This window comes from Chaetodon auriga, chromosome 14 (assembly GCF_051107435.1).
Source record: "Chaetodon auriga isolate fChaAug3 chromosome 14, fChaAug3.hap1, whole genome shotgun sequence".
In the NCBI taxonomy this organism is placed as follows: domain Eukaryota; kingdom Metazoa; phylum Chordata; class Actinopteri; order Chaetodontiformes; family Chaetodontidae; genus Chaetodon; species Chaetodon auriga.
In genome coordinates this window covers 2,773,548-2,801,251 of record NC_135087.1, presented here as the reverse complement: position 1 = coordinate 2,801,251, position 27,704 = coordinate 2,773,548, and the positions used below count along the sequence as shown (strand labels likewise).

Genomic DNA, 27,704 nt, shown 5'->3' with positions numbered 1-27,704 from the left:
GCAGACGTGTGACCAGTATCGTACATATATTTAACCAAATCCCCCCCGACACAAAACAAACAGCAGCCTCAGTCTTGTACTTACCGGTCCAGGTAGCTTTCAGGTTCCATTCATAGAAGAAAATAAGTTTCCCTTTGCGGTTGTTAATCGAGGCCTCTCCTTCCAGCTTGCTGACTTCCGTCACCTCGCAGCTCCCCTCTTCGTTCTCCACGGTCATCCCCATGATGAGGGATTTTAATTTGTCTGATGACCAGTTTGTTGCATCTCGTTCAGTCCTGAAAAATCCAGCAGAGACCACAGCGATGAGGGAGCGCATCCAAACAGGTAAACAATATATTTACAGTGTTATGTGTTTTTCACCTCCATCCTGTTCAATGTTTTATATACTACTGCTCCACATAAGATGCAAAGCTGCCAACAGATATCAGTATATTTACGACCAGTGCATCCTGATGATGGATTCACAAGTTGGGGATTTAAAAGAGGTAAATTCTGGTACGATTCATCCCCTGACCAAGCATGGACAAAAACAACAGTGTCAAGAGGGGGTGGGAGGTAAACCAGTTTCACCAGTGTCACGTTGTGGTCCAGGACATGGATTGTGCAATACCGTACCTTTCCTATGTTAGGTGTTTTAGCATATTAAAAATGTGCTCTACTGTTGCTGTGATAGCTGCATGTGGAGGGCAACGCATGTACTCATAGACCTGGATTAACACCCAGTAACTACTGTTTTCATGACTTTAGCTGTTATCACAGAGATGGGGAGGGCAACACTACAAGCAACAAAGTGCAATTTCTCTGTTATTGGCTACAAGAACTTAAAGTCTTCCTCTACTCCCATCAGAGGACGTGAAGAGCCAGTGGATCAACTTGATGGAAATTTCCCAACAACAACAACAACAATAACAACAACAACAACTCTGAGGCTAACAGTTCTAAGGAAGGATCGATACCGACTTCAAGCTTAGTATCTGAGTTTTGACTTTTTTATGCTGCTTTACTGTTAATTTAGCTGGTTAGCCAATTTGATTTGCCGTTAGCATGTTCTGCAGCTAGTAGCATCTATTGTAAAACCACACACTGGAGCAATGTTGGAGTATTTCATACTGATGGACAGTCAAGAGAAGCTCCAAACTTCCCTCTTTGCCTTCACTGCCAGGCAGCATTTTTGTCTGAAGTCACCAAAGCTGCATTTTAAGAAATCGAAAGGCTTTTTTGGCAGTTTTAACTGTGAACTCCCTTAATATAAAGACAAAGGAGGGACGGTGGTATATCTTTACTTCATAGGAATTTAACAATAACACAAAATCAACTAAAGTTTATCTTCATCCTGGAACAACTCTTTAAATACTTCAAATGAAGAAATGCATTTCTGATCTGAATCACATCACCACAGAGGTGAATTCAGTTACAATGGGGAAACCCTTAAAGCAGCACACAGTTATGGATCTGAATTCAATATGTAGGATATCTTGTGCAATCCTTTACTTATGGACACTTTAATATTACTGCTTAGCTCTCACAGAAAGACAGACACAACAGAAAGGACACTAAAATCTGGATCTATTGGACACGTTGTCTTTCTTTAGCTTGTAGCTACGAACTGTAAGATAACCTTTACAGTGTGTAAGTGGGGCTAAGTTACTTGAGGTGTTCTAAACAGGTGTAATATCAGAAACTGAAAACTTTCTCACCATTTAACTACACTTTAAAGGACGTTATTACACCGAAACACGTGTGTTGAAACAGACACCGTTCTTAATAACTACCGACCGCTACCCACGTCAAAGCCAGCATCTGAGGCTACAGCAGCTAGCTACAGGCGAAGCTAACTAAAGAAAACCATCATACGGTTCGCTCGAGCCCTCGAATATGACTCTTTATTTTAAGAATACTCTATATTTTGCGCTCAGAGCCGCCTGTGAACCTATAACCGATCTGCATTGGGGACATAGTCCAGAAAGGACAGCTGTAGCTCGTTAGAACGAGCTGAATGTGAGATGTTAGCATTAGCGGGATAAGTAACGTTAGCAATCGGTGTCCTTTCATTACATCTCACCAGTGCCAGTTGTTGACATTAGTCGCATCGGCTCTCTCCTCCACGATCCATCGAGGGTCTCCTTCTCCCCACTTAGCCATTTGGCAAGCTGGATGTTTTTAGAAGTTATGTGGAGCGTCGGAAGCAGAGCAGAGCAGCTGGCTTGCCGGTGACTGTCCGCTGCACGTTGTTTCTAGAAGCCTCTCGCCGCTACTGCCTGGCTCGCGAGCGGTGCTCCTGCGTTTATCCGCCGTGCACAGAAATTGCTGGAAACTGAACTTTGTGGAACGAGGTAAAAATGTCCGTCCTGCCGGAAGTAGTTTTCTGAAGAATGGTTCCGCGTCTTACAGGAAGGCCTCTGGAAAGAAAGAAAGAAAACTGTGAAAACAAAGGACATGAGCATTGTTTTGTGACAGTCATTAGTAAAATATTGTCTCAAAAAGATGTGTTGGTTTCATTTTAACAACACAGAAACAAATAAAGCGGTTTATTCAATGATAAAATAGATTTAGTGGATGATCCAAAGAGCTGCTTTATCAAAATGACATGTGAAGCTGGAACAATCAAACTACCAATCAATTAGTTGACTGACACAAAAACAATCTTCATCTGTCAGATACTGAATATCATTGAGTTTTGGATAATTGGACAAAACAAGACATCTGAGGACCTCACCTTGAGCATTTCAAAGACATAATGATTGATCGATAATGTAAATAACTGCTAGTTGCCTTACTGACATGCCCTGAGCATTTACATGGATCACATTAAACACCTTCCTCCCACAAGCAGAATTTACATATTGGACAGTAAGCAAGAAAATAAAGGACTGTTGTTTCAGTCTGTCCAGCTTCAAACAGCCTATTCCTTTATACTGCGGTGTGTATCACTGCACAGTCCACGGCTGACATGGGGATTAAACATGGTACCATCTTTATTTTATGGATCGTGTTCACAGTGGGATATCAGTGAGGGATCATGGCCATGTTACTGCATTACCTCCCTCTTTATTCTGCATCTTTTTCTATATTCTGTAGCTTTTTCATGGCAGGCATTTTGACATATCATAACAAGACAAACAAAAGATGAAATAAATTTAGGAAAAATTGGCTCAGAAGCCACAACAGCAAGCCACCATGCACTGGGATCCTGGAACCAGCTCAAGCAACTAAAATGCAGTGGTTTTTAATGTTATCAATCATACCTATCTTGGCTTTTGATTGGTCAGCGTTCCTGTGAGGTGGGATCTCGGGGGATAGCATGAACTCAGTTTATATATGCTCCCCCTGCAGAAGCTCTGTGCTGTGAGGTGAAAAGAGTCAGCTGGTGACTGTATAACACAGAAAATGCTTGTTTGACATCATAAGTTAAACTGTCACACCGTGAGCAACATCCTCTCCAGGTTTGGTATGAAGGATAATTACTGTACCTGTGAGATCCCAGATCAGTGAAGGAATCTAACCAGCTGGTTTTCGGCTCAAACCCAATCTTCCCAAAATGTTTTAAATCTGTTTTTAAGTTTCTGAAATATATAATTTAATAGGAAGGCAGATTAAACTAATTGCCAAGAAGGAAAAACAAAAAAAAAAAATCCATGGAAGACGTAATAAGCACCACCAGCACCAATAATTACTGATAATTACACCAGTGTGACTCAAAGGGTGCCACGTGTGGTCGTCTTAGCCTCGAGGGAAAAAAAAAACAAAACACTTCTGTAAAGACTGACAGTGGATGCTAAATGTGCCAGTGATGTTTAAAGGGAACATTCAGGAAGAGATAAACACATTTGATTTTGGGATTTAATTCAACTTGCAATTTATCAGCACTCAAACCCAACTATAAAGGTGGATACACATAAATTTAAGAACTTGTTAACATTTGGCATCAAACCAAACAGCCAACAAAATGCCATCCAGGCGCCTTTAAACTTGGTGCAGATGGTTTTCTTTTTTCTGCAATTTGTAATCAGCAATTTCATTCAGTATGTAAAGAGGGTCCATAAGTCACTGAAAAATCTCCATCTGTGCATTTATCTGTTATTGACTCCTTAAAACAGCATTAAAATATTTCTGTTTGGTGAGATTATTCACCCTGCAGTCAATACGAATCGTGACCAAACACTTTCCTGTCACTATGAACAGGACAGAATATGGCAGAAATAAGCTCACTAATCACTAAACTCACTAATTTACCTGAAGTGGTTTTACAGTGTGTGCAGCAGACAACAGCCTCTGTGCTTAAACCTTTGCTTTGGATGAGGAAAAACTCCCCCAAACAAACTCTAACAAGGAAAAAGTGGAGGAAACCTCAGGAGGAGCGACACAAGAGAGAACCTCTCTTCCAGGACGGACCAATGCTGTGTGACCAAAATAGCAAAATTATAATATGGAAAATCAGGATGACTAACGTGTTTGAGAAGTATTGAAACTAGCTGCTTCACAGAAGCAAAGAGGTGCAGCGGTTAGCTCTGTCACCTCACAGGATCACGGTCCTGGGTTCAAAGCTGCCACGACTCCAAACCAATAAACAAACTCCTGAGGACAACGTGGACCAAAAACAAGCTTCCACAGACCAAAACCAGGCAGTTTAGGTTTGCTGGTGACTCTAAATTGCCAGCATGTGAATGTGAGTGAGACTGGTTGTATGTCAGACCTGTGATTGACTGGGAAGATTTGTTTTTTGAGTGTTACGGGAGAATAAAATTTTAAGATCGCAATAATAAGCAAAAGCACACAGTGAGACCAAAGGACTTGTTAAGATGGAGATTGTGGCTGTTCTGAGACTTTAGTTTCATCACGGTGAACACGTGTGAATCACACCGGCTGACTGGGCTGAGATCATCGTTCAGCGCCTTACAATGTTTAATAAAAACTGTTTTTAACACTACTGTCAAATAATTCAGATGGAGATATTTTGAGAAAATATGAATTTCAAGCATTCAGGAGGAAGAGGGTTATTATTCATTCAAAGGAGAATATGCTGTGTTAATGATGTCTGGTCCAACCATAGAGACAGAGGAAACACCTCTGAGGACACCACGAGAAATGCAGAGTGGACTCATTATAACGGATGTTATTCCGACATGAAACACTTCCTGTACAGTCCAAACAGAGACTGAACGGTCGTACCATTCAGTCTCTGCTAATTGAGGCCCTGCAGATTCACATTTTGTCCATTCTGCACACGCCTCCATTCACAAGAACCCCTGAAATAGAACTACAGAGAGGACAAATATGCCATCCTCTCTTCTCCACTGCAGTAAAACCTGTCTTTTTAAGACGTACTGTCTTTTTCTTAAAGACGTACTGTAACGACTGCATGAAATGAATATAGCTTTTTATCAGTAAAAACACCTTCTAGTGTGTTAGCGTTAATCCTGATTTATTTGTTGATGGAGGATTTATTTTGTGTATTAAGATGCACTGTGATGTAAAGTTGACATCTGTTCATGCAGCTGCGATGATGATGATGATGATGATGATCTTAATGATGGCACTGGGTGTAATAAACAATAATCTAACAATATATAACAGTATAATGCTCTCTTGGTCAATTTTTCTGCTCTGATAACGTTGATAGTACTTGATTTAATACCACTTTTACTGTAATATTTCCAAAGCAGGACTTTTTTTGGACAGTGTGACGTTGCAAGTGGTGAAAAAAATACTCAGATCCTTGACCCAAGGACAAACACAATCATCTAAATATACTCCAATACATGTAAAGGTCCTTCAAAAGTACCAATAGCAGAATACACTTGAAGTACTAAAGTAAGTACTTGCAGTGTGGAGAGATGAGTGATGACTGCTAAATTATTATATGTCATTAGACCGTTGCTGATGTGCTGATGTGTAAGTAGCATGTCATTGTTGTTGCTACTCGAGGCCCCTCTAAAGGTCACGGGATAAATCTGAAGGGTCGTGAGATGATTAATGGGAGAGAAAAGAAGAAAAAACAAAGTCCCGCTCAACACATTTGTATGAATTTTGTGTTTTTCCTTCATTGGACCTCAAACGGTTATTTAATGAAACCACTTCAGGAGTTTAAGGGAGAATTTTTTTCTTTGGTGGAACAACAAACAGCTGGACATCTGAAACTTGACATGGGGCCCCAGCTACTTTTGTTAGGGGCCACAAGCCTTCTCCTCAACAATGTGCTGAAGAGTATAGTTTATTGTATGATTGGTGTTTTTCAGGAAAAAAAAAATCTGAATCTGAAGCAATAACAGAAAATAAACATCAATCAGATAAATGAAGAGGAGTAAAAAAAAGAATAAAGTAGCATAAAACGGAAATTCTACAGTAAAATGCTAAATTGTGCAATAATAGGACAGTACTTCAGTAAATGTTTCCACCGCTGAGTTCTGCTGTTTGTATTTAGGTGAATACTTGAAATTATTCCTCCACCGCTAATTTTTTAGCAAGTAAACGTAATGGAGGCACAAACATCCAAAGTCACTTCTGATCTTTCATTTCGTGCTCTTCATGCCCACCACAGGCTTTCGCTTGTTTTGTCGACGGAGAGCAGTGAGACATCATTAGAGAGGAATCCCAGGCATATGGCTGGCCTTTGTCGGCTCCCCTCCCCCTCCCTTCCTTCCCTCCTGCCGTCCGCTCCGCAGCAGCAGCAGGACAGAGGTACTTCAGTTTTTGAAGCCGTGGCATGAATGATCTCATCTGAACCTGATCTCCGCTTTCCCTGCCGTCGATCCTATGACCGAGACGGGAATAAAATAACACAAACACGAGGTGAGTGCGGCTAACCAGCCACCCGTCGATAGCCGTTTGAAGCAGGTACCCGTTTGTTGTTTTTAGGAACTTAACAGCCCAGCCGCGGCGAAAACTCTTGTTTTTGGCAAGAAAGGAGGAAGGACCGCGGAGGATGTGTGGGTGGGCGCTTTCGGCTAATTAGCTTTACGTTTGCTAGCATTCGTTTTTTTAGGGGAGTTAAAGGAAATGGTCAAAGAAGGCCAAACGCAGACGAATGCCAGGCGTTTTGTACCCCCGCGGAGACGCCGTTTTTCCGTTTCACCGAGCACCTCAGCCCAGTTAGCTAGCGGCACCTCAGAAGCGGAAAGTCGGACTCGTAGCATAGCTAGCCGGCTAACTGTTAGCTACTAGCGCAAAATGGCCTCATTGTCGCTCTCTGATGCTGAAAAGACAAAGCATGCGGCAGTCACGGCCAGCAGCTCCGGGGCGCTCTCTCCAGCCGCTGGTACGGCTTTAATTCAGCGGCTGATAGTGATTACGTTAGGTTTTTGGTGGGGAAAGGGGACAGTTAATGCCGCCGTGATGTAAGTTTATTTATTCATTTAGGACGGCGTGCTGTGAAAGTGGTGGTTTTCACTGTGCAGTGGGGGATGGGTCATGCTAGGAGCCATTGACGTAAAGCGAGGCTGCATTTTGTTTGGCTTCTGGCTCCTAGCATAACACAACAGCCCCGTTTAGCAGCCAAATTCAATCTAAATTATGTGTAATATCTCCCGTACTTCTAATTATATTGGCCTAATACTTGTACTTGTACTACCTGCGTAATTTCAGTGAGGTGATTTTTTTTTCTCACTTGATTCCTCATTTCCTGATTTCAGCCAGACAAGTTTGAGAACATGTGTCAGCATTTTCTTATTAAATATTGCTAAAACCGTGTTTACTGTCCTGTCAGGGACATTGTACGAGAAGGTTACATGCATGTGAATGTGGTTTGAATGACAGCAATGTTAGTGATTTTTTTTTTTATTGGATATTATTTCCAGTTAGATCTCAATCAGTACAACGAAGCACCTATAGCAGACAAAATGTTATTAAATCAATATATGTAGTATTAAAAAGTTATGCACTGTAGCCCCATAAGCATGCACAATGAAGTTTATAATGTGTAAAAAATGACAGCATGTCAGGTGTTAATTCACTTTCAGGCTGTTTGGTTATTTTTGTGTAAATGTATTGATTTTTGTGTCATTATGAGGTGATTTATTAGTTTGTCCAGAAAGGTGTTGATGCAGTTGTGTCCATCTAATTCTAATTGATTAAGAAATTAACGGAAGTATCAGTGATATTTTGGTAATCACTATTGTTAATAGAGCTACAGAACGTGAAAAGCGCAGCACACAGTGTTTATTTCACTGTGCTTTGTCTGCTACAGGTGCAAGATCAGAACGATTCAGGTAAAGGCTATTTCCAGTCTGATGTGAGTCTGTTATTTTTCAGTAAAAGATATGAAACAAATATTCCCTATAGATTTTTTTGGCATTTAATCTCCAAGTAGAATTCTTGGCATTTAACCCCAACATGCTAATTTAAAGGGTGTTCAGAAACCACATTTATCAATTCACCTGTGTCCAACAGTGTTCTTTAATCCTCTGTTTAGTGTGCTCTCTCTCAGGTTGTATTTGATTTTTTTTACACATGTTGTTGTCTTTCCTTCAGGGAGATAGTCCTCTCTAGTATCTCTTGTTTAACAGGGACCAGCACAAACGCTTTACACAAGAAGACAACACATGTCCATGATTGTTTTCTCACCCTTTGTATTTTAGATCTCCGGGTACCTTCATAAATGACCTTTTTCCTATTCTGTCCACTGTCAGGAAATGTTATTCTGTATGCAAGCGAGGACTGAAAGACCTCCAGGCTCCCAAAGCCGCTGTACATTAGATCCACTTTTTTATTTTAATTGGTATTAATTATGACTTTTTAAAACATGGTGCTGATTCCAGATTCCATGTGATCAATCAGGTGAAGACGGTAGCTGTAATTTAATCTTTCTTTCTCGTTTTATGTCAGGTTTTCATGTGTGTCTAGAGGCACGGTACTTCCCTCTATTGATGGGTGACATAAAGGAGGGTTTACAATCAATTCCTAATTAGAAATGACTTCATTTGATTTGATGTTTGATCATATGTTGATTAAATGCAAAATGTTGAATGATGTGGTGTTTTTTGTTGTCCCCGTTTTGGTTGTAAAACACCCCTGAGTGCTGCAATGTGTTAATTGTAAGATGGTATGTATTTTCCACAGATTATATGACCTCAGTTTTGCCTGGCATCGTAAAATGGAAAAAAAAACAAACAACCTTCTTTGTTGGTAGCTGGTAGAAGTGGGCAGTTTTTGTAAAATTGTTAACAAATCTTTGTTTGATTTCTCCTCTGTAAACCCTAATGCTGTGCCTTTACAGTCCAACGTGTATCAGTACTATTCTCACTGTACCCCTGGTTTTACTTTTTGTCATTATTTTGTATAAAAGATAGAAATTTGGAGCAAGTGGAATCACTCACCCAAATGCCCTGCCCACAGGTTTTCACACAGAGGAGACTCAGCCAGACACACTATTTTTCTGTCTGATGGAAAATGAGACGCCACGGGCTGCTGTGCAGAGCTCAGTCTCCTATTTACTTGCATCCCGTTTATTCTGGGGAGTCAGAGGGCCTTTAATGCTGGCAGGAGTGTTGTGTTGTTCCTGTAAGACATGTGTGTGCTCCAAACGGTGTGTAATAAGGAAGTTGACTCTGCTTTTCTTCCCCTCCCTCAGTGAAGAGAAAGTGAAAATCTTGCTCTACTAGTTTTTTAAGCGTGTCGTGAGTAGACCTGGAAACCTGATATCACTTGTAAATATTAGTGGGTCATGGTGGTATATTGTATTGTGAATATTGTAAATGCTGTTATTTTCCATATTATCACATTTACTCATTAAAAGCACCTTATTGATTAGGATATTTTCTTGATCACAGGTGGCAGTGGGACAGAATATAAGTGCACTGATCATGTAACTTGAGTGCTGTTTTTGTTTTCTGACAAAGGTCTCTCTAGTCTGTGCTTACTTTGATGCAGCGTCGGCATTTAGTTGGTAACCATGCTATTTTCGGTGGCTCAGTGGTCTGTTAAAAGTGTGGTTGTTCCGCCCAGCAGGAGTCTTGCCTCAGACTGGCCTAAAATGGGCAGAAATGGTGCTGAACAAAAGCTGCTTGTCGCTCGTACAAAAGTACTTGAAGCGTTGCAGCCGGGACCAAGCTGCATTGCTATTGCCTGTGCCTCTCAACAGGAAAGGTATAGCAAACTTTAAGAAAAAAACTACAACAAACAATTTACTGTTTACTGTAGTTCATAAGAGTTTAAAGCTGTAGTTTATTGATAAAGTCACAGCTGCTGTTGAGCAGATTGTAGCCCTAGCTCCCTCATGTCCATACACAAGTACCACACCACATAGCCTCATGACATCATACATTTACATAATTAATTACATGGCACTTATCCTTTTCACTATGATCTTAGCTAGAGAGATTCAGTACAGTAGGCATGTTTGTCAGAGTGATAAATGAGTTGATGCTCAGATAAGTGTTCCTGTCGGATGTCTAACTGTGTTTCTGTCTCCTCGCCGTCACCACAGAGAGACAACATGTTCCCGAAGGGCACCAAGCGCAAGTTCTCAGACTCCGGGGAGGAGCCGGTCTCCAGCGGTGACCAGGGCCTGCCGGCAGCCTCATCTGCGGCGGCGGCTCGGACGCTGTCGTCCTCTTACAGCCTGCAGCGGCAGTCGCTGCTCGACATGTCGCTGATCAAACTGCAGCTCTGTCACATGCTGGTGGAGCCGAACCTGTGCCGCTCAGTGCTCATCGCCAACACGGTGCGGCAGATCCAGGAGGAGATGACCCAGGACGGCACCTGGCAGATCATGACCCAGGCCCTGGCAGCCGCACAGTGTCCCGCCGACCGCCTGGTGGCCACCGAGGTGCTGTGCCGGCAGACGGATGCGGCGGCTCAGGCCGGGCAGAGCCCGAAGCCCTTCTCGGTGGTTGGTTTGGAGGAAGGCTACCACTCCGAGGAGGTGGTGATGGAGGGAGACGTGGAGACAGAGGTCACCATGTCCACTTTGTCGCCCGTCTCCCCCCAGATGTCCCCTGCCTCTTACCTGGCAGGTCCCTTTGGCATGGGACCCTGCTGGGAGGAGGAAGAGGAAGACGGCGAGTGCGAGGAGGATGAAGAGGAGGACAGTGAGGAGTGTGTGTCGGAGGGAGAGGAGGGAGACCGGGACCACCTGAGCGCAGACTCCAGGACAGGGGAGCAGGTTTTTGGGACTTTTGAGATCAAGCACCCGGCGCCGCCCCCTGACCCTGCACTCGAGGAACTGTTTTCAGACGTGGACCCGTCCTACTATGACCTTGACACGGTGCTGACGGGCATGCAGAGCGCCCCGAAGATGGGGCCTTACGATCTGCTGGAGAGCCTTTCCTCTCACGGGCCCACGACCCTGAGCTCCAGCTCGAGCTGCCGGTCAGACCTGAACGAACTGGACCACATCATGGAGATCATAGTGGGATCCTGAAACTCAGAACATTCCTTTGGCCTGTACCGATCCCTCAGACTCGTTCCAGACTATGCACAGTACACATGTGCGTGTTCTGTATGTGGTATTGTTACACATGGAGGCTGTTGGAGGTTTTGGGACAAGGTGGGAAATTAACAGCAAGCCAAGTAGATTTTGGGATGGGCTGTTAGAGGCGTAGTTAGTCTGCTCTAACGGCCACTTAGGCAAGTCGGCAGCTGCTGTTGGGACCTTCATTTATTCCAAAAAAATAGTAATAATAATAATAATTGGCAACAAGTGGTGACGGTGAAGTAAATGGATTTTGGGATTGGCGAGCCGTCCTGGCTTGCAGGCGAAGCAGTTAGTTTCCTACTTTGTTGATGGAACCCAAAACAAGACAATATCTGTGAGAGGGCAAAGATAATTACCTATACCATGATGCATTCTTATTTACGTACTTTCCATGTTTACGTCTGTCATACATTCTGTCATACTAGCTCCTTCCGGTCGTACTTTCTGCCATTTTGTCCATTTCTATTTATTGTTACGTGGACTGAGGAACAATTCATCACACTACATGCATCAGAAACCAGAACAAATTGTAAATCCAAATCTATGAATCAATGCATATTTTCCTAAAGATTTGAGCAATTATGAATGGAATATATGTAAATGTACGTATGTGTATATAGAAATATATTTTTTGCATTATACAGCTGGGGGATTTTGCAAGTATCATTTGATATTATTATTTTTCCCTCCCAAGCGGTTTTTAAGATTTTAATGTAGCCAGACTCGAGACAGCGTCTTCCCATGGTTTGGTATAACACGTTGACTGTAACAGGTGTCAGGGCTGGCATTGTCACTCTTTTTAGGCGCTGTTCTTTCATTTTCTCAAAGCTTTATGCAGGGCAGGGAAATTACTGCCGCCACCAACCAAATGCTGGTTTAGATTTGACTGTTTCTGGTCAGGCTAACGGTATCCAGCCCTGCTTTACATATAATAATGACAATAATAATAACAGCATTTGGAGAATCCACGGGGTGATAACTGCATCAAGAAGCCATATTTCTTTCTCTCATTTGTTAGTACTACAAATGAAGAGTTCTGTGTGTTAACCCAATCTAATTTATTGTTTTATTTATTGTATTTATTATATCTAGGTACAGACATGCCACATTGACTTCAAATCAACCACGAGGCCCAATGAAATTATATTTATCCAAATTTCGCCCTCTGTTTTGAATGCAGTACCTATTTATTCCTCACATTTTTTTGTTATTATTAGTAATAATAATAACCGGGTTACTATTCAAGTCACTATGCAGCTCTGTCATACGTGTTTCAAAATGATTGTATACGACTCAAATGTCCTTTAATTCCTTTATGCAAACAGTTGCCTTTCTCCTAAAGATGTGGAAAATCAAACGCGTTTTTTCAAAATTGTTCCTTATCGTGATGAAGAGATTAACTCAGGCAAACAAAATGTATTGACGAAAATACAGTATTACGACACGCTTAATACCTTACCACAACACTCCTGAAGGATGTCACTCTGGTCTGAATGGGAGCTAGAACTTCAAAGACTAATTACCGTTGTAAAATGTATGCATTTTTTTACATTAAGGAAAAAACATTGTAGCATCTTTGTAAATATTTTTTATAATAAAAGGTGCAACTATTGATTGTGTGCTGACTTATTTTAGCATTCGGCATAAAGTTTCCTTTAAGGTGTCTCTTTTTTTCTTTTTTTTTTACTGCTTTTGTTACAGACCTGTATTAATCTTTGGATTTGGGTGAATTTAAAGGATAAGGCTGCTAATGTACAGTATCTATTTCTTATTGCCAATATGCCTATCAATATGTTTGGATTTCTCTCTCCTGTTAAAGGCATTTGCAGAGCTGGTCATTGTAGGTCTGAGTGAATTTTACTCAAACAGGAGTAAATATTACGTTTGGGACTGTTTTCAGCTACAGGTTTGATGCATCACAAGGATTTCGAACTTCAGGTAAAGCAGTGCACATGTTGACCACAGAAGGAGCATGTGTCCCGGTGCAGCGGTGTGATGTGTAGGATCCAGCTGCTGGATTTGGTTTTTTCATGGGACTTTTTCAGGTTAAGAAAATAAATAAAACTAGTTTCTGATGTGCAGATGTGAGCATGATTGTTACTCCTCATTCATAACAGCAGCTGAGCTCAAATCTGGAGGAGTGTGTCTTCACCATGTGTTTCCACTTGCGAGCTGCTAAGATCAGGTCAGTCCTGAAGGTTAAACGTGTTGCTCAATGACACTACAGTAACAGCTGAGTCTATTTGTGAGCAGATTTTCATTTGTAATAACATCAAAGTGCTGGAAGTGAATTAGATTTGGCTGCAGTCGGACCTTTGTCCTCACACGCTCTCATGTGATGATGCTGGACCATGAGATTCGGTTTTAGATATGCAGAGAGCGTTATAATGGATTCAGCAGAACAGGACTATTGTCTGTTTGCCGCTCAGGACATGGCACACAGCCGAACCTACTCACAGGGGAATTAGGGATTTTCTATTAATAATGAATGCTGCTTTTGAGTCCACTAAAGAGACGGTTTTCATATTAAACATGCAGCGCTTGAATAAAAATGCCAAAAGGTATTTGTTCATAAAATTCTGGCTTGCTCTGCATGTTGGCCTGCCCACTCTTGGTTTGCCTATAGTTAAAGATTAATGGCCTCTCGGTGACTCAGCAAAAAGGCAGCCCGAGGAAAAAGCGAGTCATCAGAGAAAGAGACTATTGTGTCGGAAAAGGCAGCAACAGAGACACAGTAAACGAGATGCATTAGAAATCCAAAGTTTACAACATGTGATGTTCAGCAGGCGTGTTTGTTTGCCGCTCGTGTCTGCAGAGAGTCACTCTGACCTTCAAAACCATATATAGCTGATTGTACTCGACTGTATAATACATGCCTTGTGTGCTGTCTCAGGACCGTGCCACCTTTAAAAATGGGAGTGGGTTGGTAAGTGTGAAAAGGCCACAGGTCTCATGCTGCCTTCAGGTGCTTCTCATAAACTTGAGATCTGACTGATGTCAAACCATTTCTCACAAATTCAAGGGATCTGGTCAGACCCCACTTACATTAGAGATGAACTACTTTAAAAAACTACCATATAACCAACTTACAACCCAAGGTGTCTGTTATTTTCCAACCCCTGCATTCATAAAGGTTAGAGTTTACTCACTAGATCCGGTATGTTGCCTGTGTTCTGGATCTTTTGGCATTAATGTGTAATTTAAAGGGCTCAGAGGCACGTCAGCAGCTTGGGTTTGAAGGTGGATTTTAATGGACATGCTGTTGTCTCAAAAACACCATAAACTGTAGTTTAGCAAATAATAAACTTATTGACTTTCTGTTCAAGAGGAGAAGACGCGGAAAGAAGAAGTAGAAATGCAGCTGTGACAGCTTCAGGAGGAAGAGGCTGAAAACGTGAGTTTCCTTATTTGGTGTTTGCCGTCTTTCCGGTCACTTCCCCTCTTCGCCTCTGAGTCATCTGGCCCTTTAAAATGTGGCATTCAGGTGCTCACTGCAGCTTTCCATGCCTTCTGGATATTTCTAGCACTGATCTATTTGTTCAATATTTTAATATATATATATTTATCTCATCATGTGTTAAGTGTTATATTAGAGGACAACAGTGGAAATAAGCTGTCGGCTTTATTGTGGTTTCGTATGTGATTTTTAATGTATGTAATGACCGCTGGGCAGTGTTATTTGTGCTTTTAATCATCAAATAAATTAATCCATTAACATACTTTCTTTTCCCCACTATTACTGTATTATTGAAAAGAAACATGTGGCAAAAGTTGAAAAGTGAAAGCGTTAATAATAACAATATGTTGGCACACAATACAGCACAATCACGCTCTTCACTCAAGTACTTTAAGAGCACTTTTGGGGGGCTTTTACTTCACATGACTACAGAATAATATACTGAACTTCTACTACACAACAATTCAGTACACAACAAAATATGTACTTCACTGCATTTATTTGATGACTTTAAATACTACTTACATCGGTTAAGACATTACATAGTAAACATTTGATCATTTATGAACGACATGAACGTTTAAATGCTTCCTACATGTTAGCATATTAGTAAAACCATCGACAAGGGCCATTTTACTGCACAGTGAGTACTTTTGAGACTTTAAGTACATTTTGCTGTTCTACTTAAATTCTGAGTGCGGGATTTTAAATAATGTGTTTTTTTTGTTTTTTTTTTTTTACACTGTGTTATCATTAAAGTAAAGAATGTAAGTGTTTCTTCCATCACATCAGTTTTAGTGTATGGTGATCGTGTTGATCACTTTCGTCGCTTACGTGTGTGCCGTGTCGTTTCTGATTTTTCCGCGCCTCACCTGAACGCAGCGGCAGCTCGCAGTCGGAACAAACGGCCGCACATTCGCTGCCCCGTGAGTGGCGGAGGCGGAGGCTTGATCAGTGGCTGAGCTGACCAATCGCATCCGCTGGTCGGCTCCCATGCGCGCTTCCCCCTCCTCTGTGCTCCGCCGTTCCGCTGCTCCGCCTCCTCCCCCCGCTGTGGACGGACTCGTCGTTTCTCATATTCCTGCTGTTGAAAGCGGCGAAACGCGGCGACGGAACGGACCGAGCCGAAGACACGACGGATTCAAACAGCTCATGACACTTTCGAAGGGCACGTAAGGTTGTTTTCTAATCTCTTTTTGTTATTCTCATAAAATGTCCACAAGTTTTCTCCTTTAACTTGGTTTAAACGGAGCTAGTGCTCCCCCCCACCCCCCCGTTGAAGTCCTGGGGCCGGCCAGGGGTTAGGGGTGTTCTTCGGGGTCCTGGGCAAAATAAGTAGGATGGAGGGAAAAAATAGCCTTATTTTACGACAATAAAGAGAGGGGATTGTAGGAAGAAGTGCTTTTATCCCACATTTGACGTGTTCAGGTGTTCATGTTTCTGTAAATCAGACACCTTTAACCTCCGCGGATGGGGGTCGGACTCGTCGAACAGGGTTTCAGGTGTACCCGCTTGTTTTTTGGGACTCATCTGAGCTGTAGGTAACGAAGCCATGTCTGTGTGGATGAGTAAAGTCTGTCAGCCTGCAGGGGTGTCTACAGTGAGTCACTACAGTCATAATGTTCACTTCAAATGTCTTCAATGGAAACACTCCAACGTCCTCCCTGTTATAACTTCCAGTTTGTCCATTTCTGGTGATCAGAAATCGATTCTGGAGCCGATCAGGTGAAAGTGAAGGGGGACCGGCTCTGTGTGCCAGCCTGCTGCTGTTACATAAACTGGATGCAGGTTTATTGCATGGCAGCCTGATGAGATCCTCAGTGTGCTCCCAAAAATAATCTGCTGCTGTCGACAAAGTTGGTTTTCTATCTGCCGTCAATTGAACAGACAGAAAGTTTCCATCAGTGACAAATTAAAGGCAGTCAAGTGAAAGGATCAATCGATTAATCGATTGTCGGTTAATCGTTAAAATTCTTTGGGTTTCTCAGTCTTCTCTTTGGTTGTTTGGATCCCATTTAGCTTAAGTTTAATCTTCAAAGAGTCCATGTTAAAACCGTAGTAAAACTTCACAAGTACTACATACAAATACACGTGATTATAAATACCTGCACACAGTCAGTCAGTGAAAATGCATGTTTGTGTAACTGGTCGTCTGCTCTCTGTGAATCCAGGTCGATGTTGGGTCGTGGTGTGAAACGGAAGTGGAGCTGCTTGGCGGAGCTGGAGACTGAGAGCCTCCCTGCTGCTGCAGAAAAGGAGAAAAATGGGGAGGAAGACTTGGAAGAGGAGGGCGGGTTCCTCGTGGGTCCGTCCAAGTCCGACATGAGCCACCTGCAGCAGCGTCAGCTGGTGCTCGGCCTCTGCTTGGAGAAGCTCCAGCACTACCAGGCCGGGGTGGAGCTCAGCCTGCGGCGCTCCGTGTTGCTCATCAACACGCTCAGGCAGATCCAGGAGGACATGCAGAGCGACGGGGTGGGCGCCTGCACATCGGAAGTGCTCCTCAACGGCGTCCACGCTGACTCCTGCCTTCTCAGGGACGACGTCAGGGAGGACATGCCGGTTACGTGCCCTGGGTGTGCAGAGGGTGATGGGGACAGCCTGTCTCTGTCTCCTCCGCCGTCCCCAGAATTCCCCTCTCAGGAGGCAAACGGCTCCCCTGACCAGCAGAAGTCACTTCCCACTGCAACGATCAACGCTTTCAGTGATGCAGTAAACGCCATGGGCTACCTCAGCGACCTCGCCCTGGACGACATCTTCGAGGACATTGACACGTCGATGTACGAGACTTCGGATCTGCCTTCTGCCTGGGCGGCGGGCTCCCTGTGGCCCGTCAGTGTGTCGCTTTGGGCGGACGAGGACGTTAAAATGCGTCCTTCAAGCCACGCCTCAGCGGGGAGTCTCCAGTCCTGTCTGATGGACCTGAACGAGCTGGACCACATCATGGAGATTCTGGTAAAGTCCTGATCTCCAAGACAAACTCTGAACTTACTGCACTTGGTTGATCATGAATCCGGGGTCAGATCTCGGCTGCTGGAGCTCAAAGCGGAGACGGGGAACAAGGACTGAGCTGAGGGTCGCTGGACCCTAACGTGACCTTTTGGACTTTTAAGGCTCCATCTCGCGCTTTAAGCTTCAGCGAGTTTAAGGTAGAATAAAACACTAACTCTTCTGCACGCAACTCATTTATAAGGAACCATCCAACATCTTGAGTTATGTGCATGAGCTCGTGCCTCAAATTAGACATGAAATATTTATTTAAGCAGAAGAAGAATCCAGATTAAAACGAGATGAGGAAACACAAAAGGAACATCCACTCTGAAACACTTTCATACTGTTTCTGGTCGTTATAACTCAGGTGGATAACGGGTCAAGCACACTCTCAGCGATGTCGAGGCACATACAGGTATTTGTAGACGTCCCAGTGGAAAAATAATCAATTTGAACCTACAGAGAGACCAATTTCTGCACCCAGCGGAGCAGGAATCAGATCGGATAGCTCTGCACTTTCAGGGCGGGTTGTGTTTTGAGCTGTGGGTGAATAATCTGTAGTAAAAGTAGACGAGGCATGTCAGTGCGTGTCAGAACTGACAGGATTAGACGACACAAATTAATGCCGTGTAACAGTGTAAGAGTATCTAAGGTGGATTTTCCTTCATTTGGTGAAACACTCATCACGGATGGAACCTTAAATTTCAGATCTCACGGCGTTTTTGCCACTTTTCTCTCCTGTTTTATGAGTTTTAGTCAGAGCAGCAGCAGCAGCAGCAGCAGAGAGGACCCAGCGGTCACGAAGAAGGAACCCGAGCTGCCGTTAGATCAGACCTGGGTTGATTATTAATTGAAATCCCTTCAATTACTTAAGAGGTTGTGCTTCAGCCAGCCAGGAGGGCAAAGGCCCGGGATGCCTCTCAGCGCTGGGACTGAATGGTTTTTATCGCTCCACGCAGGATCTTTAAATGAGAAACCTGACATCAGCCAAATGTCTGTGTGGCTGATGGTCTTTATATTTATTTGGCTTGTGAGAAGAGGAATGTGGCCACTGAATTCGGGGATTTACCAGCCAAAGACGTAAGCTTCCAGTCCCTGGAGACGAACGCCACGTCCACGTCGCATCACAGGAAGCGTGAAGAATGGATGACATCTTGTTGAGAAAGGGTAAAATGTTTAACTTTTTGAACGCCTTTATCTAATATTATTCTTATTTATGAATGAGAAATCAACCACAAACTGCAGCAGATATTATTTGTTCTTTGTATGTAAAGTCTATTGTTTTGGTGTGAGTGTAACTTATAATTCAGATTCTTGATGACCTTGGACTGTCCGTGTCCCGGCCGCCATGTCCACTGCTTTGCCGTCACTCTTGCACCATTTGTTGCATCAAATGGGACAAACTATCAGAGCCTGTGTAAGAAATATTCTCATCTTTTGACCATAAGGTTGACGTAAACAGTTTTCCTTCTCGGCAGCTTGTATTTACGGTAAATGCGACGTGTCATGAACGCAGCATAAAACGTGTATTTTAAATAGTGATTTTAATCCCAGTCTGGTTCTGACTGAGGAGCCGATCGCCTCAAGTCAACAATCAGGACTTTGCCATGTCTCAGAATTGTAAATGACAACAGAAGCCTATGTATTTTTATGGCCATGATGGTATGACTTTTTATTGCAATGTTGGGAGTTTTTTAAGCAGTTTTGTATGTGTTTGTACCTGAAGCTCGATCACCTGTCCTGTAGAGGAGAGACAGCGAGTGAAGGGCTGCGATGAAGCAGACGTTCGACCTTCACTCCCTGTGGTTTACTCCCGTTCTACCTCCTGATGTCTGTTTGTCGTTGGTTTACCTGGACACTCCTGTTTTACACCGTGAGCCATGGACTGTCGGTCCCTGATAGAAACCATTAGCGTTGTTTATTTCGTACTTTTAACTCAACTGAAAATCCGTTTCCTGTCAGACCAAAGTAATCCGTCCTCATCTGCATCTCCATGTCGAAAACGTGCCTTACTACTGAACCCAGTTTTTATCCGTGTTGGCGGTTTTGTGGTTGTCTGAGCTCGAGCTTCATTGATAAAAACCTAAGAACCGTGGCGAGGTGTTATGTAAAGCGCTGAAAGCCAGAGCCGCCATCGTTCCTTCCTTCTTCTTGGCCTTTTTCTGTGCTCAGTGAACACTAGTGGCATATGAGCTTAATGTATCCTGACAGGCTGACAGTGAACTCGCTGAGGGAGGAGGTGGTAGCGAGGGCCAGGAGGGAAAAATAAGAGGAGGACATGGAGGAGGAGGGGTGGGAGGAAGCAGCTTGCGTCACTTGTTCAGTAGGAGGGGTTTAGAGCTTGTTTTGCCCGGACTCAGAGGACAGACCAATCACGTGAGATGTACGAGGAGCAAGACTGATGTCGAGCGAGCAAACCGCTGCTCCAACAACAACTTGTTTTCGCTCCCGATGGCTCGGCGCAGAAATGCAGTGTGAATCTGTCTGTTTTCAGCATGTGAAATGAACCCACTTGTCTTTTTTTTCTTTGTTCGTTTATATAATCTGACAGGAGTGAGGAGAGGAGGCAGGAAGCTGCAGTGTTATTTATAATTGTATGAAAGTGTCAGTCGGGTCTGTAAAGCACAAGCTGTATGTCATTGATGCTGATTATGACATAAATGTACCTGAAGGATGACTCTGTTAGGTGATAAGATGATAATTAATAATGTATTGTATTTTTTGTGGAATATTTTATAGATTTTATTCAATAATACAGTAAAAATACCCTAACTGCCGTGTGTGTGTCTTTATTCCTCTCACAGGCTTCATTACGCAACATCTCACAGGCCTGTGTGCTGGTTTTTGGGTCAAAGACTAAAACACTGATTAAAAAAGACTAAGAAACTGATCATGAACCAAGTTATTACTAGCAGCCTCTGAGAAAACGTGCCTTACTGAACGCCAGCCATGCATACACAATGAGGTATTAGTCAATACAATACTGACTGGCGGCATGTGGTTTTTTTTGCACCTGTGGGCTTTTTTACCCTGAGTATGGCCTTCCAGGCAAACCTTTTGCTCTGACCATAATCCTGCTCTCCTCATGGTGGTGGGTCAACTCAAACGTGTACACGTCTCCCACGGGCTTCACTGAGATGAAGAGCTTTTTAGCCGCGGTGCACAGCCTGAAAAGCCCAGCTCAGGGCAAAATGTCCCCAGTTTCCACATGGCAGCAGAGTCAAATGGAAGCCAAGGCCGCCCTCTGGTGGTCATTCACGTGAACAGCAGATGTGCGCTGATGTGAGAGCATGACAGTGCAAATTAAAACAGCACGTTCAGTGGTGTTAGTTGATGCTGTCGTCTGTTTTTCGCAGCTTCATCATAAAAAAGATCCTTGCACAAACTTTACGCTCCTCAGTAAAATAACTGTTTCTTACAGTGAGGTAACGAGGCTCTCAGGAACCCGACTTTCCAGTCATGGAAAGTATTGATTGAGAAGCATCATCTCATGTTTCATCCTCATGTGTGGATATGAAGGAATGTCAGAGGGCCTCACTAATGTGAGCAGACTCTGGGCGTCCAAAGGTAAAGATGTCGACCTTGTTGATGTTCCCAACCCCCCCGATGATGGAAAGGACTTAAGGGAAGTTGAGACACATCCACAGTACGACAGCGCAGTACTAAGCATCCTTAGTTAGCTCCTACGTCTGTCAGCTCTACTTAAACAAAAAGCTTCCCACATGGGATGAAATCCACTTAAAAAAGGCGCCATGGAGTCTAAATTGTGTCTGTTTTTTTTAACAGGCACCACGCAGATAAACTGCCACATGAGAGTAGAAACAAAACAGACATCAAGCACAGTGTTCAGGACATGAAGCTGAAGCTCATCTGCAGCCCCTCTCCCTGAATATCAAACTCAAGCAGCTCAACAAACCGATAAAACATCACATAAATGTGCTTTTTGCAGTGACGGTATACCGCAGTGTGATTTTTCACTGCACTTCATTCGTCTTTCAGCACATTACTGGGTCAGATTTCACTCCAGAGAGTAAGACAGAAGCAGAGCCTCAGCAGAGGTTGATGGTGAGAGGTCTCCTGTGCTGGAATTCAGGGAGTGGTCACACACGAGGAGGAGCAACACGTGCGCTACTGCACACAAGCACTGCCAACGCTACCGTCAAACACGTGAAGAGAGCATATTCAGACATGCACTCCATCTATCTATCCGTCTGTCTGTCTGTCTGTCTGTCTGTCTGTCTGTCTCTGGTGAGGCTGCACATTGGTGTGGTGTGGCTGTACGAACGTCTGATGGGTTTCATGTTTCTCTGCAGGCAGACATCAGTCTGCTGCGGTGGAGTAAAGCTGGGCTTTGGCTCCGTCCATCAGGCTGACTCAGCACTCACTCACAGAACAAACAACCTCTGCTGCTGCAAAACAATGGCGTGGAGCGGCTGGACCGACGGATGCTCGGATCCAGCAGCACTTTGCAGGCTGTTAAAGTCAAAGCTTCACATGTCTTCAGTCCGTCTTAAAGCAGTGGACGTAATCATTCCTCCTCTCCATAAAGGCCGTTTACATGTAGGAAATCTAAGTTTGCTTAATGTCAAACAGCCTCAGTTTGTTCCGGATATCTTCCAAACATAACGAGGAGAACATGAAGAACAGACTTTGTTTCACTGCGTTTTATATCACTGCTCAGAATCATGTGTCATAACTTATTAGTCACATGGTTTCCTGTTCGGGCTGCAACAAGTCTAATGTCTCCAAATCACTTGTTTTTCCAATAAACAGTCCAAACACCCCAAATTATCGATGTATTATCACATTTAAGTCAAAGACAAACAGCGTCAACATTAAGAAGCTGGGATCAGGGACTTGTTGGTGTTTTTGCTGTAAAAATGACAGAAACAAATGACCAATGCACTGATTTTACTCTCTTCTATGTCTCCTGCTACTTCTGCTGCTGCCTGTAGGCCCTGATGTCCCTCCAGGGGATTAATAAACTCTAATCTGTGCTTGACTGTTAACTGAAACCTGCTCTGCTGACTGACAGACACATGTTTCAAAAGTCATAGATCACTAAGTGACCCCTGCAACTATCAGCAGCATCACACCTGATCAGGGGATCAGTGTGAGAATGAGCCGTGTCGCCGTGTGTGACAGAATAAAAAATGAAGTCCTGAACTTTGACCTCTTTCCCGATGAGGCCAGATGTGGGAACGACCTCGACCCCGAGGGACAAACTCCTTTTTGTCTGATTATCCGCCCGGGATTCACGGGGTCCTTCAGACACCGTGGAGATGGGAGTACGGGTCCGAGCCGTGACCTGAACGCCGCGCTCATGTGGAAACCGATTTGAAGCGGCATCTTCCGACGAATAGGCTCCCATTCATTTTTCACGGGGAAACAAATTATGTGCTGGTATGTTGTTTTTCTCACTGTAAGACAGACGCAGCACAGGCCGCGGGAATGTGCAGCTCTCGGGAACGTCGTGACCCCGGACCATGTGGACTCGCTAACTGGGAGGGGAAATCAGGGGAGGATGGTGACCGGGTCGGTCCAAACAGCCGGCGCATAAACTTCTTTAACATTTTCAGAACGCAGTGAATATTAGTTCTTCATCCTTTGATCTGACTGAAAGTACATTTAACTTTGAGGTACTTTGAGCTACGTTATGCTCCACTTCAGAGGGAAGTACTGCACTTTTTACTCCGCTATTTGACAGCTCTGTCGGTCACTTTACAGATGAGGATTCTACAAACTAAATGACGACTTTTTTCTCTCCTTTTCCCTAAAATGAGCTTTAATTTTACGAGCTACACCTGAATCGCTGCGTGTAGATCTACAGCACCATCCAGTACCACACTCACAGGCCTCATTCTGCTGCAGTACTTTTACCTTTAAGTACATTTTCCTGCAAATACTGACATACTTGATTAAACTTTGAATGCAGGACTTTTACTTGAAATTAAGTAATTTTACCTTTAGTTATTGTTACTTTTTGTCAAGTATAAGTACTAAAAAACCTGACAATGATATGAAGTACAAGTGAGTATAGTAAACTACTACAAATCCTGATTAATATGTGTTGTTTGGTGAAAAACAGTCTCCAACATGCTTCCAAAATACTTCAGGAGCTGAATTCAATTAAACAGCTCTGGTAAGTTTAGGGCTTATTTTCATTATTGATTAATCTATCAAATACTTTTTCAGGTAAAAATTGAATCACTGCTTGTTTTGCCCGACAAAGAGTCCAAGAGATAAAGAGATTCACTTCATAATCATGCACATTAGAGAAAAGCAGGAAATATTCTATTAAATACCATTTAATTTTCTGTCAATCATCTAATCAATTATTAATCAATGATTCATTGTTTCAGCTCAGTTTAGATTTTTCATTTCACTTGTTCTGAAAAGTTAATCAGCCTGAAGATCGTCGGAGTTCTCCAACGTGCAACAAGACTTGTACAGTTTTACATGACGACACTGCTGATGATTTTAACGATTACGAGGATGATGATGATGATGATGATGATGATGATGATGATGATGATGGTTAATCCTGTGTGGAAACCTTTCCAAGTTCTCAAACAAGAGTGGCACTGTCTCGTACGGTTGCACTGTCTGCGCGGTTCAATCTAATTTTCTCTTAATTAATTATAAATGTGGGTAATTAAAGGCAGAGGAGAAGCTATTAGTCACATCTGCCTCTGGTTGCATGTAGAAAAGACACACGCAACCACAGGCAGATGTGCTCCCACCAACATGCACTGATGGCCGTCATGTGGTCACCACATGATGGAGGAGCAGAGCTGCGAGCCGTACGCTTTAATTAGGTTGATTCCAGACGTTAGTCAGACCTTTAGGTGACGATATGTCAATGAATCACTTCACAGATCGTGTTTGTCTTTGGATTAAATTCAGTTTGATCAACAGTTAAGTTTCATCTTGTTTTAGTTTCATCCCTTTAGTCTGTGCAGCTGTTCAACATCTCAGTTTAACATTTTAATTAGCATTAACTGACACCAGTGCGTTTTCTCTCTGGACAAAAGAGGTGAGAAGACCGACAGGCCGACCAAATGACCAAATGACCAAATGACTGAATGACTGAATGACTGAATGACCTCGGCGTTCGTGCAGCCACATCGGTAAAAACACGTGATTTCCTTGTGGATGGCAGACTTGAATTGACTCCAGCTGTTTGAAAGCATTTCTGTGTAAATGTTAATCTAAAATCAGATATCAGCAAACATTAAAAAGGCACACTGTGGTCTTTGTACAAATCACAATGTCAGCCAATCAGCTGGAGAATGAAAGTGGATAACAGGATAAATCCGACCCGTTTGAAGTTTCCAGATTTTCTCCAGAATTTTCTGGCTATTGAAAATGAAATCTACTTAGATCGGCTGTAGGGATTCCTCTGATCTGTGAGGAGAGCTCAGTTTGAACATTTCTGGAAAGCTCTTGTGTTACGAGGAGATTAGAACTGTTCAGGGAATCATCTAAAGTCTGGAGCAAGTACATAACGTGTGAAGGAAATGCTCCAGTCATCACTCATCATCGGCTTTGGAAACAGTCTGTGGGCCTGTACACGAGAAGCTCTGATGCAACTCGAGCATCAAGCCTTATCCTCTGAATACCAAACAGACTGTCGTAATCTGCATCATGACTGACAGAAGACAACTGAATAACGAAGACGGGGCTCGAACCTCAACTATGAAAACATTTCTAGGTATTTTATTGATGGAGGGGGGAAACCCTTTGAGGGTTTTTTGCCCCAGAGACGCCCTGTTTCACGACCACACCCGTCCACGCTGCTTTGCTCAACAACAACTGAAGCAACGGCTGCTGGACGAGCCAAAACTGAAGGAACGGCAGGGATTTGAACCAGCAACCTTCCAGTCAACCTCTCATACATGACCAATATTGACAGCTGAGAAAAATATGCGAAGCAGTCAGCACATATTTTTAGGACAAATATGAACCTTGATTCAAATATGGACGCCAGTCTAATCTTATCATCACTGATTTCTCACTGTCCACCTTCTGATCATGTTCTACTATCAATCAAATACCTCACCGTCTGTGGTGCAGCAATATGAAGAGTCCACGAGATGAACTGCTCGACAGAGTGAATAATAAATCCATCCAACCATAAATAAAAGCATTTCAAATGAAGCAGAGTCAAAGCATGTCTCCAACATTTCCAACATGCCTGTTCTGTTCACCTTTTCATGCGCGTGGAGAACGAAATCACGCTGACTGCATGAAGACGAAATTCATTTCCAACGCTGCTGAGTGGAAAGCATGATGCTGATCGAATGCAAACAGCTGAATCCCTCTTACACAACCGAACTACTTCTGTCATTTCAGCGATGAACTCACACCACACAAGAAACCTCAGAGTAAGGCCGCAATCAACACTTCTGTGTTAGCGATGACGCCTGGGCGTGCCGTCAACAAATACCTGCTGCACCACGAAAGGATGAGACCTTCGGTATTCCACGCTGCTGGTGCTGCCTGTGCTGGTGTCTTTCAAAATGAACGCGTTTCCCATAAAACCAGTTGCAAAGAGAAAACTCCACTAACAACTCCACTGTCAACTATCTAAGAAAAGCACAACGTCCTCAGGTCTGAATCTAAAAATCAACAGACCCCAAGATGACCCAATCAACGCCGTATTAATCACTGACTCTTACTGCTTCACAGATGAGGCTCTGCAAATGGAGAGTCCAATGATCCTCAAAACTCAAGAAATAACAAATGTCCTTTTGTTTCATCTGTTGTATTACACTGCTCACTTGTGTCGGTCAAGGTTTAAATATCTGCAAACAAGACAAAGAGTCTGTGAAGTCTGTGAAGCTTCGCTTTGGTACAGCAGTGCTTTGAGCTAAATGCTAACATTCACAATATTAACATGCTATGTTTGCAGGTGTACCATGTTCACCTTATTAGCTTAGAATGTTAGCATGCTAACATTTGCTAACTGCCACTAACCACAAGTTTTGGAGACGTGTGACCACCAGACTGACATCACACTCCCTCAAGCAAGACGAGCAAGATGACTTTCAACTTCCAAACTTACGTTTCATGATAAAACTTTAATAATACACGTTCTTGAAATAGCTGAATTAAAGTGCACATGCAGACTGCTTTGAGGTCCGCCTTAATGGACCTGTACATCTGCGTTCTCTGCTAATGAACATGAAGTGCTTGAATAAACATCAGCGTGACTCCGGCGGAGCACACGGATCCTTTACGGTCTCGTCCACGCACATTCCAACAAGAACAGCAGGAAGTCTGTGGAATGTGTCTGCATGCGTGTTTTTATGTGTGCGTGTGAACTATAAGGCTGCGTCGCCATGTGATGCTGGCTCGTGTCCATCATGTCCTTGTGTGGGACTGAGTGCTCGTCGTCTGGGAAATGAAGAGCTGAACACCTTTTCTCGACATCTTCACGTCAGGTTAACTGCAACAAATCCATCAGCACTACTTCAACACGAGCTGCTGTTTGGTTGTTACGACCCAAACAGGAAATGCTCACAGTGCTTTCTTCTTTATGATGCTGACCTCAGCTTGATGTTGGTGCAGCACAGAACTGTACTTTAAGCTCAACGTGTAAATAAACAGCTGTTTGCTAACAAGCTCCTGTATGAAATTAAAAAGCAAATTTTTTTTGAGACTAAAAGAAATCATTCAGTTGCAGGATCCTGCTTCGTTTTATGTTTCCATACAGGCAGAAGAAAGAAATCATGAACCTTCAAAAGTCTATGAGGTTAAAGGTTCACACCTATCCTGATGGATCAGCGTGGGAAGCATGGCCGTTTGTACCCTCTGGAGGTGTGAACTTCATTGGATGAGGATGTA

The 27,704-nt window shown here is 43.2% G+C and overlaps 3 protein-coding genes across 6 annotated transcripts in view; 2 read left to right on the top strand and 1 right to left on the bottom strand.

Moving 5' to 3' along the window:
• LOC143331498 (activator of 90 kDa heat shock protein ATPase homolog 1-like) overlaps positions 1-27,704 on the bottom strand; it is a 34,375-nt gene that overhangs the window by 3,062 nt on the left and 3,609 nt on the right. The window contains exons 2-3 of the mRNA XM_076748416.1: positions 2,063-2,399; positions 85-275 (exon numbers count right to left, since the gene is read on the bottom strand). Of these exons, the coding sequence (XP_076604531.1) occupies positions 85-275; positions 2,063-2,142 (271 nt within the window). The 5' untranslated portion in view covers positions 2,143-2,399. The remainder of the gene's footprint in view (positions 1-84; positions 276-2,062; positions 2,400-27,704) is intronic.
• On the top strand, positions 6,570-13,022 carry cdca4 (cell division cycle associated 4). 3 transcript variants are annotated; one of them, XM_076748471.1, is made up of 3 exons: positions 6,683-6,789; positions 9,943-10,080; positions 10,421-13,022. In XM_076748471.1, exon 3 carries the CDS (start codon positions 10,430-10,432, stop codon positions 11,354-11,356), a length of 927 nt encoding a protein of 308 aa, XP_076604586.1. In that variant the 5' UTR covers positions 6,683-6,789; positions 9,943-10,080; positions 10,421-10,429; the 3' UTR covers positions 11,357-13,022. The 3 variants fall into 3 exon arrangements, with proteins under 3 accessions (XP_076604585.1, XP_076604584.1, XP_076604586.1); XM_076748470.1 differs by lacking the exon at positions 9,943-10,080 and having other exon boundaries at positions 6,570-6,789; XM_076748469.1 differs by having other exon boundaries at positions 6,670-10,080.
• Positions 15,916-20,625, top strand: LOC143332176 (SERTA domain-containing protein 2). 2 transcript variants are annotated; one of them, XM_076749473.1, is made up of 2 exons: positions 15,916-16,044; positions 17,039-20,625. In XM_076749473.1, the coding sequence occupies exon 2, from the start codon at positions 17,043-17,045 to the stop codon at positions 17,829-17,831; it is 789 nt and encodes a 262-aa protein (XP_076605588.1). In that variant the 5' UTR covers positions 15,916-16,044; positions 17,039-17,042; the 3' UTR covers positions 17,832-20,625. The 2 variants fall into 2 exon arrangements, with proteins under 2 accessions (XP_076605588.1, XP_076605587.1); XM_076749472.1 differs by having other exon boundaries at positions 15,922-16,039; positions 17,039-20,619.

Bases quoted from the DNA above. Each gene is read 5' to 3' on its own strand.
- cdca4 (XM_076748470.1), top strand. From the start codon at position 10,430: ATGTTCCCGAAGGGCACCAAGCGCAAGTTCTCAGACTCCGGGGAGGAG.
- LOC143332176 (XM_076749472.1), top strand. From the start codon at position 16,020: ATGACACTTTCGAAGGGCAC. The intron at 16,040-17,038 runs GTAAGGTTGTTT...CTGTGAATCCAG, and splicing joins ATGACACTTTCGAAGGGCAC to GTCGATGTTGGGTCGTGGTG.